The sequence below is a fragment of the Poecilia reticulata genome, chromosome 17 (assembly GCF_904066995.2).
Source record: "Poecilia reticulata chromosome 17, P_reticulata-male-v2, whole genome shotgun sequence".
NCBI classification, from domain to species: Eukaryota; Metazoa; Chordata; class Actinopteri; order Cyprinodontiformes; family Poeciliidae; genus Poecilia; species Poecilia reticulata.
This window is the reverse complement of record NC_088846.1, coordinates 9,608,536-9,622,037: the sequence shown is the minus strand read 5'-3', so window position 1 is coordinate 9,622,037 and position 13,502 is coordinate 9,608,536. Positions and strand designations below refer to the sequence as shown.

Genomic DNA, 13,502 nt, shown 5'->3' with positions numbered 1-13,502 from the left:
CTTTCACAGGGCAACACAGAGACACACAGGACACACAACCATGCACACACACACTCACACCTAGGGGCAATTTGGAAAGGCCAATTAACCTAAGAGTCATGTTTTTGGACTGTGGGAGGAAACCGGAGTACCCACGCATGCACAGGGAGAACATGCAAACTACATGCAGAAAGACCGGGGTCGGGAATCGAACCCAGAACCTTCGTGCTGCAAGGCAACAGCTCTACCAACTGCGCCACTGTGCAGCCCCTACAAGCACTATTTAGTCTAGTAAAACAAATAAAATAATGGCTGATGGTTGATTCAATTAATAAATTTGTTTGAACATCAACAGCAAAAAGTTAATTTTTTTCAGAGCATGTTGCTGATTCATGATTACTGCCAGACCTCTAAAATAAAAAAATGACTTGCATAGAGCCTTTTGGACAACACAAATTTACCTAAAAGATCTCTAAAAGCAACACAAAGTTTGGTTTGGATACATTTTTCCCAATAGTTGTTTAAAAGGGTTTTTTTTGTATTTACTGTTGTCTCTGAATAATTATCAAAATTAGTTTGATGACCTGAAATATTTCAGTGTGACTTAAATAGATGACCAGAAGACCTCCATTAAAGGAACCAATATGTTTTGACAGAAATGGATGACTGGAGATGTCTCCATATTTCTGAACCTTCACTGTAGCTTTGATCTCATATTATCTCAAGAAATTACTCAGACCTTTGTGTCGCTAAACTCATATTTTTTTTATTTAAAATTTGCCCAAACCTTAAGTCGCACGTTCGTCAGACACTCCTGAAATGCTTCTAGCAGTCTCACCGGTGTGAAGTTTGACATTTTCCCAATGTGTCTCTTTGATCTGGAAGAAATCTTAGAGTGTTGTAAGTGCAGCGTTGGCAAAGGCCAAACATAAACATGCAACATAACTTTACTGTAAAAGAAATTATGTTTTCGCCATCACAGTTCCAGTCACCTGCCAAGGAGATGTGTTCTGCCTGCTTGACACCGGTGTACCCGGTGGAAAGAATGGTGGTCAATAAGCTAATCCTGCACCACAACTGTTTCTGCTGTAAGCACTGCAAGAAGAAGCTCAGGTGAGGCACATCTTGCTGTAAACCTGTTAAAAAGAATCCTCTACAATCCTTTATAGCTGGCCGTCACACTAGTAGTAGTCAGAGTAAAAAAGACTAAAAAACAAATATTAAACTATATTTTTTTGTTTGCATTGCAGCACTCACAACTATTCATCTCTTTATGGAGAGTTGTACTGCATTTCCCACTACCAGCAGTTGTTTAAGAGAAAGGGGAACTACGAAGTATTTGGGCACACACAACATAAAGACCGCTGGCTTCACAAAAAAAAAGGAACAGATGAGCTTGATGCCAAAACCACATCCAAAATGACCAAAAACAACTTAAAAACGTCTGCTGAGCTGCTCAGTGCGACGGCTAGCAAAAACGAGCGCGAGCATAAGAGTGTTGCTGATGTTAATGGCAAGCTGAAAGTAAGATGGCCTCCAGAGAGGAACATTACCAGGGCCAATCCAACACAGCCGACAAATGCACCAGTGCTGAAAAATAAGGTGCATGATGCTGGCAAACCAGCTATCGTCGGTGAATCACAGCATTGGAGGAGTGAGAAACCTGACTATAGGAAAGAAATGACAAACACAGCAGGGAAGGAACAATCTAAGACAGTAAATTTGATCTCAGCTAAGACGTCGCCCTCTGAAAAACCAGTGTCAGTGAAGGATTCAACAAAAGCAGCCCAAATCCCCATCCCTCCAACGGAGCGTGAAGTTCCTTTGCGCACCTCTGTGAAAAACCAAAGAGTAGTTCAGGCAAGAGTGGTGACCCTTTCAAAACTGAACAGTCCAGTTTCTGACAAGCTGGAAGCCTCTCAAAATAAAGTTCGGAAATCTGTCCGATTTGCTCAGAAGGTTGACGTGGCTTTGTGCGACCAGACTAGCCAGATCGGCTCTGGAGCTGAATCTGAAAACTCCCCAGAGCAATCGAAGCGAAGCCTTACAAGTCGCTCCCAGGATGAAACAGAGACCAATGACATGAAAGTAGATTCTTTAAACAGTGGACTTGAAGAAACTAATGGAACCCCTGAGATGACTCTACGTCAAGACAATGGAGACCCAACAACTAAACCAAACCTGGAGTCCAATGCTGATGTGCAGACCAGGCAAGAAATGCCACGAATGGATGATGCAACTCTGACAGAAGATGTGGAGAAAGTTAAAGACTCACTTGATTGTCAAAGTCACACAGAAATATCCAGTTTGACTGAAGATAATACACGACAACATGAACCATCTGAGAAACCAGATGTTGCTTCAACAGGTCAGATCAGCAAATGTGGTTCTGAGGATCTGAATGGTCCACAAAATCCTGCAGGACATGTGATCGAAGAGGAGGCCAGTCTTGAAATGAATGAAACCCAGTTGGTGACAACCAGTTCGAACAGTGAGAAAGAAAACACTGCAGTTCAGAAGAAGGCTCTACCAAGAACAAACTCAAAAACCAAACTAGGATCCTTGTCCAAAGGAAGGAGTCCTTTGACAAAGCTGTTTACATCAACTGGTAACGACAAAGCAACAAGAGCAGAACCAAAGGATGCAAAGAAAACTGATGTGAAACCTGGTGGTGGACTGTTTGGAAGACTGTTTCAGTCATCCTTTGACACAACAAAAACACCTGGACAGCCTGAGAAACATACCAAAAATAATACCGCTAATGAGACAGCAGAGATGGAACAACAGACTAAGACAGAAGAGAATCAGGAGAAGGAGAACATTTCTGAAGTTGTACTTTTCGAACCAGAATCTGCAAATCAGACAAGCTCAGTGCTTTCTAAGGAAACTATCAGCACATCTATAGAGACGGTCAACTTGTCCCAGGAATCCATCAAAGAAACCGGTGAGGATTTACCAACTCCAGACAAAACTGAAGAAAACCCAACTGATCAAGAATCAGACTTAAATATCACTGTAGCTACAGACCAGTCTGCAAGTGATCCAGAAAAACAACCTGAAATTCTCCTGACTGACACGAATTTACCGAACCCAGACCCAGAAGAATCAGTCATTCAGTCGACACCTGAAGGAAGCAGTGATGAGCTTTTAACTCAGCCTGTTGTTGATGATAACTTCGTAGAAGTTGCACCTTTGGAACCAGAAGCTTCAAATCAGACGAGCTCAGAGCTTTCTGAGGAAACTATCAGCACATCTATAGAGACGGTCAAGTTGTCCCAGGAATCCATCAAAGAAACCAGTGAGGATCTGCCAACTCCAGAGAAAATTGAAGAAAACCCAGCTGATCAAGAATCGGACTTAAATATCACTGTAGCTACAGATCAGTCTGCAAGTGATCCAGAAAAACAACCTGAAATCCTCCTGACTGACACGACTTTACCAAACCCAGACCCAGAAGAATCAGTCATTCAGTCGACACCTGAAGGAAGCAGTGATGGATGCTTAACTCATCCTGCCGCTGATGATAACTTTGTAGAAGTTGCATCTTTGGAAACAGAAGTTGCAGATCAGACAAGCTCAGTGCTTTCTGAGGAAAATATCAGCACATCTACAGAGACGGTCAATTTGTCCCAGGAATCCATCAAAGAAACCAGTGAGGATCTGCCAACTCCAGAGAAAACTGAAGAAAACCCAGCTGATCAAGAATCAGACTTAAATATCACTGTAGCTACAGATCAGTCTGCAAGTGATCCAGAAAAACAACCTGAAATCCTCCTGACTGACACGACTTTACCAACCCCAAACCCAGAAGAATCAGTCATTCAGTCGACACCTGAAGGAAGCAGTGATGAGCGTTTAACTAATCCTGTCGTTGATGATAACTTTGTAGAAGTTGCATCTTTGGAAACAAAAGCTGCAAATCAGACAAGCTCAGTGCTTTCTGAGGAAAATATCAGCACATCTATAGAGACGGTCAACTTGTCCCAGGAATCCATCAAAGAAACCAGTGAGGATCTGCCAACTCCAGAGAAAACTGAAGAAAACCCAGCTGATCTAGAATCAGACTTAAATATTACTGTAGCTACAGATCAGTCTGCAAGTGATCCAGAAAAACAACCTGAAATCCTCCTGACTGACACGACTTTACCAAACCCAGACCCAGAAGAATCAGTCATTCAGTCGACACCTGAAGGAAGCAGTGATGGATGCTTAACTCATCCTGTTGTTGATAACTTCGAAGAAATTGTGAGTTCAACCCAGGTGGGTGAAGGATCCATACAGATAAGTACCCACAAATCTCCTCCAAATTCAGACAAACTGCTTGACGCACCCGATGAAATGGGAGGAAACCTGATCAGTGAAACACTTTTCAGCTCCAGAGCTGAAAACCCACAAGATCAGACCAACTTCTTTGATTTGTCTGAGAGCTTCAGCCTTGCAGGTTCCTCCTTTCTGAGTGCCTCAGCTGAGACTTCTGCAGCTCTTCCTCATGATTTCAGCTTGATAGACACTCAGCCGCTGTCAGCTGAGACAGATGCTTCCCTCGTAATGACAGATCCACCACCTGACCCCAACTCAGTATCCGTAAAGCAAGAAGACAACCCAGACCCTTTCAGTGGAGTCAACCAAACAAATGACCAGATTGCTGACTTCGACATATTCGGCTCAAGCAACAATCTCTTCTCTCAGCCTTTACTTTTTGACGCGCCCAACCCAAATGGAGCAGAAGTTTCCACAAATCAATTTTCTGCCTTTCCTGATGACATCTTTGGACTTAGCCATACTTCAGACAGCACAGCTCTGTTTCCAGTGCAGCCAAACAACTTCAACGTTTCTAACTCACTGAGCGATTTGCTCGGATCTGACGCATCGTCTACAGTGGCTCCTCCCACTCAGATAGATCTTTTTGCTGGAGACATTTTTGGCACAGGTGCACAGTTACTCCCCGTAGCGGAACCAAGCAATGTTGATGTGTTTGGAGATACTCTGTTGGTCTCTGAAGGCAACAACACTGCGCAGAAATCAGAAAGCAGCAGCTGGATGGACGATTTGCTTGGTTAATGTCGAGCTTTTGTTTTAACTTCTGTTTACATCTCCAACCCTGGCAAACCAGTGGATACACATTATAAAGAAATCAACTGTAAGTCTCTAACTAAATTACACATTTTTACCAAATTCAATCAGGTTAGATTTTTTTTTGTTTGACAAGTACTCTTTCAATAAAGAACAATTTATGTACATAGTATATTATGGATAATGTCAAATGATTTGCAGGAAGATTTTTTTGTTAATAGACACAAACAAAGATTTAAGAGAAGATATATGAAAATGTATCTTGTAAATGAATAGTCCTATCTCTGAATGTATTCATCAGTGACTTGTGTAATAAACTTTTAATGTATGAACTATGACATGATTGAGTCATTTTTTACATTTAACATAAACAGGATATATTTACCCTTTTTTGGGTAGGAAACATGTATTTAATTCAGGTAAACATGAAGATAAAACAAAACAAAACAAAAAATCTAATCTGCGTGATAAAGGCAGCCCATATTCCCATGTACTGCAATAACAGGCTCTATCTTGCTGAAAAACTGCGCCCCCCGATGGCCATTCGTGGAAATGCAGGACTGATTGGGATTAAAAAAAACTTTAAGAATTTTTTCGGCATAAGTTTACGGAAGAAGATTAGGACCACTGGAAAAAGAAAAAAGAAATCTGACTTTAATCTCAGAATTCTGACTTCTGAGATTAAAGTCAGAACTGTTGTATTTTTTTTCCCCAGTGGCCCTAATCCTCTTCCGTACAAGTGGCCTCCACATTTCAGTAATCCAACATGAAAGGAGCAGAGAGAGGAAAGATGTGGCAAAAGAACTGAGGATGGGAGTCGAGGCCTACAGCCTCTGCATGCAGGGCATCTACTCTAACCACTGCGTCACGCAGTGCCGTGGACTTACATTCATCAGTGAATCTAATGAAAGGTCACTTTTACATATATATTGACTGGACACGGTGATCTCTTCTCAGGTTGGCCCCTCAGATACGATGGTGACCCAGCAGCTGGTTCTAGTTGTCAAGAAATGATGCAGGATGACAGAGGATGCTCTAATTAAGTGATCCTCAGGTTCACTTGTCTCATATGTTGTAGATGTGAGGCTCAGAAACACAAACAAGATTCACTTTCAGTCTAAACCGTATTTATTTTGCTTTTGTTCAGTTTGCATCAGGCTAATAAAGGTGACGTGCGAGTGTTACAATCAATGAAATTTGCATTTTACACACATCTGCGCTTATTTTGCTGATTTTGACAATGAAAAAGAATTTAGCAATAAGATAAAAATCTTAATTTTGAAGGAAATATATGAAAAAAATTATAAATCTGTGACTCCTCAAAGTAAGTCCAATATACAGTATTCCACATGAACAGAGTTATTTAATTCTTGCAGTTCGTTCTGGGCAATTTTTCCTTGAGATGTGCTTGAGTAGTAGGAAGACGCGTAAATTTATGCAGCACTGTTTCAGTCATACTGACCACTGAGAACTTTACACATTTATACACCAATAAACAGATCAGTAGGTAACTTGGCTGGAGGCAAAAGCTGGAATCAAACCTTCAACCTGCTGATTGCAAAACAACTGAGACTGTATAGCTCAGAGGTAAAGCAACAGGAAGGTTGTGTGCTTCCCAGGAGTTCTGGATTTGAGCCACAAAGAACTCAGCTCTTGTTCTTGCAACCCCAGGTAAAAGAACAAATCTCTGTTCTTGCAGAGTAAGTATTTGCCATGGGTGTTGCCAGTATGTTGAAATAGGTAGACAGGCAAAAGTTCATAACTTGGTCGACTCAGAAGGTAAATGGGATTCTGATGGTGTGACTCTGAAAGACAGAAAGTAAAAAAAGTCAAAGATGACAAATGATGAGTAGGTTCTCCAGAGATCTGTATCAACCACACTCGTCTACTTGTTTTTCTCAGCCTCTTCAGCCGTCTCAGGAAGCTCAGTTTTCTTGGTCTCTGGGAGTAGGAAGCCGAGGACTCCGCCGATGATTGTCAGGCTGCTTGAGATGACGATGGGGATGACCCAGTGGTACACGGTCAGCATGTTCAGCAGCGGAGCCAGTAACACTCCTGCTCTTGCCGCTATCGAGCCCAGAGCGGTGGCAGTTTGTCTGAAACGTATTAGATGACTTGACTGCTAATGCTGTCCAAACACTAGTGACTTTTCATTGACAGCAAGCTCCTACCGAACTGATGTTGGACTCAACTCCTGGATGTAGACACATGCTACAGAACCACCCCAGACCAGGAAGAAGCGAGCGGCCACAGCCAAAGACGTAACAGCGAGAGCATGTTCTAGGAAAGGGGACAAAAGAAAGAATGACAATTAGACCAACATTACATGTTGCGTAATACCAATCCATACAAAAGGTTTACCTTGAGGAACAGCCACAATGAGCAAGGATGATAGTCCTCCTATTGCCAGGGTAAATATGAATAACGCTTTTCTCCCAAAAATCTCCAACAGCCACATGGAGAGTAGATTAGCAGGTATTTCAAAAGCACCAAAGAGGAACTGGGTCAAAAAGATGCTAAAGCCGAGGCTTCCCATGTCTAAGTACAGGCAGTAGATGCAAAGGTTCAGTGAAAACCTGAAAAAAGGCAGAGGTCAGGTAGTCAGAGTCAGAAACAACTAATTTAACATTTTAGGTTGACAGCTGGTCAATTATTCTGGAATAAACCAAACTCAGCTCATCTGGTTTAGTACAGTAAAGATATTGATTTGTTCTACAGAGCATTGCAATGTTCATTTTTTTTTGTTTTGCATTACTCACTTACCAAGCCAGTACAACAGTAAGGAAATATCTGGTGAGTAGTGGGGACCTAAAAATGATCTTCATGCCACCATTGTTTGGGGTTGTGTTCACTGTAACCTGTGATAGAAATTCTGGTTAAGAGTGGACTCAATCCTAGATAAATACAGTTAAAACAATTTGATATATTATGACTGCGCAGACAAAACATTAAGACAAAATTATTACCTAAAAACGTCCAACTAATCATTTGATAAAGGAGACATTTTGAAGATTTTAAGGCAAAACAACAATTTATGGAAGTATACAGACTGGAATTTCAATAAAATACTTTGTAAGCTGAATTATTTCTGAGTCAAAGCAGAATAGACAAAGTGTTAGCATTAGCCTAGTATTACAGCTAGCTACTGTAATGCTAGGATAGCACTACAGTAAGCTACTGTTACCTATAGCCTAACATTACAAGCTAGTAGCTAACTAGGCATTAGCTAAACAGATAGTTGTAAACTATAAAAACCTTATCAGTAGCAGGAAGCTGCAAGTTTACAGAGGACTGTAGCTGTGTGTGTCTGATATATCTTTGGAAACAAATAATAAAACTCAACACGTTTCAGGAAACTTTCTGAACCTATGATGAAGCAGCATATCATGTGCTGTAGAAAGTTGGCTGGGGACTACATATCTCTTCCTGCTAAACAAAAAGATAAGAGAAGCTACAACTATAAGTGCTACACAATCACAAGACTAGATCATGTAAGATTATTAAAATGTCTGGTATAGAGTATCAGGCTGGCCTCTGAATTGCAAATCCAGATGAGTTTTCAAGAACAAAACAATCCCAGTCGGTGTATCTCTACTGAAAACTGATACTTTAACAGTAAATTGGCTTCCTGAACCTTTTCCAGCAGAGAGTGAGGGACCAGCTGTTTGTTAATGGCTGCTGCTTTGGCAATGAGCTGCTTTGCCTCCTCTGTCCGTCCCTTGTTTAACAGCCACCTGGCTGACTCTGGGATGAACCTGGTGAGGAAAAATTAAATGTAACTTAAAAGGTAATTGGAAACAGCTGACTTTTAAATCCTAACACACCATATGTAGACAATAACCACTGCAAGAGGCGCTGCCCCAATCAGCTGAGCCACTCTCCACTTTCTGATGCCGTAGATGGTACCAGCCAGGACGCACTGACCGATCGAGCCGAAGAGCTGCGTCACACATGCCCCCCAGGACCTTTTGGATACGCCGATCCATTCAGTGGCTGCAGCAAGGAAAAAGCACAGACACACGTTTTGCATGGATAAACTGTTAAAAAGCATGCACAATTAAAACGACAAATGAAATATACATACACAGTATAATACAGTTAACTCGATATCCACCAGCTCCAACTCCCATGAAGAAAATGGACGCTAAATATAAGTAAATGCTGGGGGACAGAGCTGTTGTCAAGGTGAACACAAACAATATCACTGCTGGAATTTGAGTTGCTCGTTTACGACCAAACCTGCAAGAGTAAGGAGAGACCAAAGTGATGCAATGAAAGTCAGACAGGGGAAAATGTGTTGCCCATCGAAACACAGGAAAGTTTGCGTTTGCAACTTGTCACTTTTGCAAGGCACTCTAGATTTGAGGGCTAGAAACCTGACATTGTAAAAAGTGGAGATGAGTCTGCTTTGTTATTCCCACTTACGATTCAGCAAATGGTCCAAACATGAGAGAACCCAGAAGGATTCCGGCCAGAAACACCGTTTGTATCACTCCCACCATGTTCGACTGGCCACACACCAGATCAAACTGCAAACATTTACAGCATGCATGTTTCAGTGGATCTTGATTGACTGAATGACAAGTTAAGAGTTTGTACTCCAACACTTACATCAGTAACTATGGTGGATTCATACAGCATGTTACCAGCATAAACCCATCCGTCCCTGCAGCCTGTTGTCTCATTGAGTCCATACTCCCTGATATCCTGGATGTCCCAGTCCACAGGGACGAACATCCGACACCGGCTGAAGCTCCCATCCTCCTCCCTGGGCACCGTGAGGTTCAGCTGCTCCTCTGTGGTCAGGTTAGCAGCTCTGAGGATCCAGTCCGTGTTGCAGTGTCGCTCCGGGTCGGACTGGATGAAAAGAAAGCCAGACATCAGAAAACCCTGGCAGAAGTTCGGAAACGCGAGCGCAGTCAGAGTAAGCTGCTGGAACAAGCCAAACTCTCCAATGTTCCTGAGGATCTCTCCGAAGTCTGCCATGTTGATGTCACTTCGCTATGTGAAGACCAAACAACAGATTTAGGCGGCGTTAACGTTTAACTACTTATCTCACCTCGAAGCAAGACAGCGGCACGTTTGATTTTACATTTAAAACAAACTAGAATCCAATTGCTTTCCAGAGGAATCTTTAGGAACGCATTGCTTATCAGAAGGCATGTCGGTATTCTAAGGATTCTGCTGACAGTACATCCATATAGCTGGATGTCTCTTTGTAATTAAAAAGTAATTTGGTCTGAAGCTCATCCAGGACAGTTTTATGTTGTTTTGTCAGACGTTCTGCACTCTAAGGTTTGCAGTAAAACAATGACCTTTGAATTTTCTTGCAGTTCTCTACAGTTTATGGACGACACTCTAGATAAGTATATCTGCACCTGCATACATAGCGGATGGATTATATGGAGTCCACAGTATAGCTGAGTCGTAAAGTGTTGCATGAAGTCCAAAGAACTTCATTTATATATATATATATATATATATATATATATATATATATATATATATATATATATATATATATATAAATTTCTCTTCTCACCCTCCGTGGGTGGTCTCTTTCATCCTCTGAGCTTGGGTCCTCTACCAGAGGCCTGGGAGCTTGAGGGTTCTGCGCAGTATCTTGGCTGTGCCTAGAACTGCACATTTCTGGACTGAGGTGTCTGATGTTGTTCCTGGGATCTGTTTTAGCCACTGCTCCAGTTTGGGGGTGACTTCCCCGAGGGCCCCGATGACCACAGGCACCACTGTGGTCTTCACCTTCCAGGCCTTTTCCAGTTCCCCTCTGAGGCCCTGGTATTTATCCAGTTTCTCGTGCTTTTTTCCTGATGTTGTAGTCACTTGGTATTGCTACATCCACCACAACAGCTTTCCTCTGTTGTTTATCCACCACCACAATGTCCGGTTGGTTCGCCATTACCATTTTGTCTGTCTGGATCTTAGCTCGGTCATTCTCCACCACTTTTGGGGGTGTTCTCCCCTTTGATCTTCCAGTCCATATTCTGCAAATGTTCCTGTACACTATGCCCGCCACTTGGTTATGTCGTTCCATGTATGCTTTCCCTGCCAGCATCTTGCACCCTGCTGCTATGTGCTGGACTGTCTAAGGGGCCTCCTTGCACAACCTACACCTTGGGTCTTGTCTGGTGTGGTAGATCTGAGCTTCTATTGCTCTGGTGTTTAGTCCCTGTTCCTGTGCAGCCAGAATAAGAGCCTCTGTGTTGTCCTTGAGTCCAGCTTTTTCCAGCCATTGGTAGAATTTCCTGATATCAGCCACTTCAGTTATTTGTCGGTGGTACATCCCATGTAGGGGCTTGTCCTCCCATGATGGTACCTCCAGCACCTCGTCCTCTCTTCCCCGTTGTCTGAGACATTCGCTGAGCACATCGTCTGTTGAGGCTTTGTCCTTGATGTATTTATGGATCTTGGATGTTTCATCTTGGACAGTGGCTCTCACACTCACTAGTCCTCTGCCTTCTTCCTTACGGCTCGTGTACAGTCTCAGGGTGCTGGATTTGGGGTGGAACCCTCCATGCATGGTTAGTAGCTTCCGAGTCTTAACATCCGTGGTCTTTATCTCCTCCATTGGCCATCTAATTATTCCTGCAGGGTATCTGATTACTGGTAAGGCGTAGCTATTTATTGCACGGATCTTGTTCTTGCCATTGAGCTGGCTTCTCAGGACTTGCCTTATTCGTTGAAGGTATTTGGCTGTGGCTCCTTTCCTTGTGACCTCATCGAGGTTGCCATTTGCTTGTGGTATTCCCAGGTACTTGTAACTGTCTTCAATGTCTGCTATTGTTCCTTCTGGGAATGAGACCCCTTCTGTGTGGATGACCTTCCCTCTCTTTGTAACCATCCGACCACACTTCTCTAGTCCGAATGACATCCCAATGTCAGTGCTGTAGATCCTGGTGGTGTGGATCAGTGAGTCGATGTCTCGCTCGCTCTTGGCATACAGCTTTATGTCATTCATGTAGAGGAGGTGACTGAATGTTGCCCCATTCTTGAGTCGGTATCCGTAGCAAGTCTTGTTGATTTGGCTGAGGGGGTTCAGGCCTATGCAGAACAGCAGTGGGGACAGAGCATCTCCTTGGCATATCCCACATTTGATGGACACTTGTGTAAGTGGTTTGCAGTTGGCTTTAAGGGTGGTTTTCCACAGCCTCATTGAGTTTGCATTGAAAGCTCTTAGAGTCCTATTGATGTTGTACATCTCTAAGCATTCAATGATCCAAGTGTGTGGCATTGAGTCATGTAATCAATCCAAGCCGTGCACAGGTTGGTGTGTCGGGTTTTGCAGTCTCGAGCGACTGTGTGGTCTACCAGGAGTTGGTGTTTGGCTCCTCTGCTATTTATGCCTATGCCCTTCTGTGCCGTGCATATATATCCTTTGTGTATATATATATATATATATATATTTTTTTTTTTTCCCCAGGTGTTTTGTGGAAAAATACTAGAACCACCAATAACTGTATACATTTTTTCTGCTTTTGCTTTATTCACACTTTAATGTTTGAGTCTTTGTTTCATCAAACTAACTCCAAAGTCATAAACTATAAATTAAGGGTTTTTTATGGTCTTGTCCAAGACTTAACAAAATGCTGATTAACCCTGGGGGGAAAAAAAGATCAAGAAGAATTACATTTAAATGATGTAAAACTCTTTGCAGTTATCACAAATCCTAGTTGGCAGCTGTTGCTACCAAAGTTAGCACAACCAGTTTTGTTGCTTCATTATTTGAAACACATTTTTCAATTTACTCATGTAAATTTTGTTCTATAAAACAATATGTTTGATCATCTGAAACATTTAAGTCTGACAAAAAGCAAATGCAGAAAGAATCTGTAAGGGGGCCAATATTTATTCAGACTTTTTGTAAATACAAAAAGTATTTACAATGGTTTAATGGTTGTTAAAGTAAAAAAAAGCTCACTTCCACATATCTGCACTACGCAAAGCCTTTACTGTGCACAATTGGCTACTTTAATTAGTGCAGGTAACGGAATAAAAGCGAAAGCCAATAAATTACCTTATAAAAGATCTCCAGTGGCTTTAAAGGCTAAACGGGCCACATGAGCGTCAGTGTCGGTGAAAACAGGACGGATTAAAAGGCCACAACTCAACTCAACATCAATGACGCAAACAAGTTAAAATGTAACCAGGGAAACAAAATGGTTTGGTTTACGTTAAATGTCAGTCCCACATGGTTTAAAACAAGCTGTCAGCAAACCAAGTGCAAGTGTGTATAAGTGTGTGTGTGTAAGGTTTCGAAAAGGAACTCTGAAATTAAAACACTGATATATATGTGATATGTAGGAACAACATGTTTATATGTAGTTTTATCTCAGCATAGTGAAATATAGAAAATACTTTATATTTTATAGTTTATATACATGTAATTACATAGAAGGTGTGAGAATGTATATTTACTCTTTTGCAGTATATTA

At 41.9% G+C, this 13,502-nt stretch overlaps 1 protein-coding gene across 1 annotated transcript; it reads right to left on the bottom strand.

Annotated features, from left to right (window-relative positions):
* Positions 1-6,193: 6,193 nt before the first annotated feature.
* LOC103479182 (solute carrier family 22 member 13-like) lies at positions 6,194-10,320 on the bottom strand. Its single transcript, XM_008433476.3, has 10 exons — positions 9,664-10,320; positions 9,478-9,581; positions 9,137-9,291; positions 8,877-9,045; positions 8,687-8,807; positions 7,816-7,910; positions 7,414-7,628; positions 7,224-7,332; positions 6,942-7,148; positions 6,194-6,857 (listed from the first exon to the last, which is right to left on the bottom strand). The coding sequence occupies exons 1-10, from the start codon at positions 10,036-10,038 to the stop codon at positions 6,809-6,811; spliced, it is 1,599 nt and encodes a 532-aa protein (XP_008431698.2). The 5' UTR covers positions 10,039-10,320; the 3' UTR covers positions 6,194-6,808.
* Positions 10,321-13,502: the final 3,182 nt, after the last annotated feature.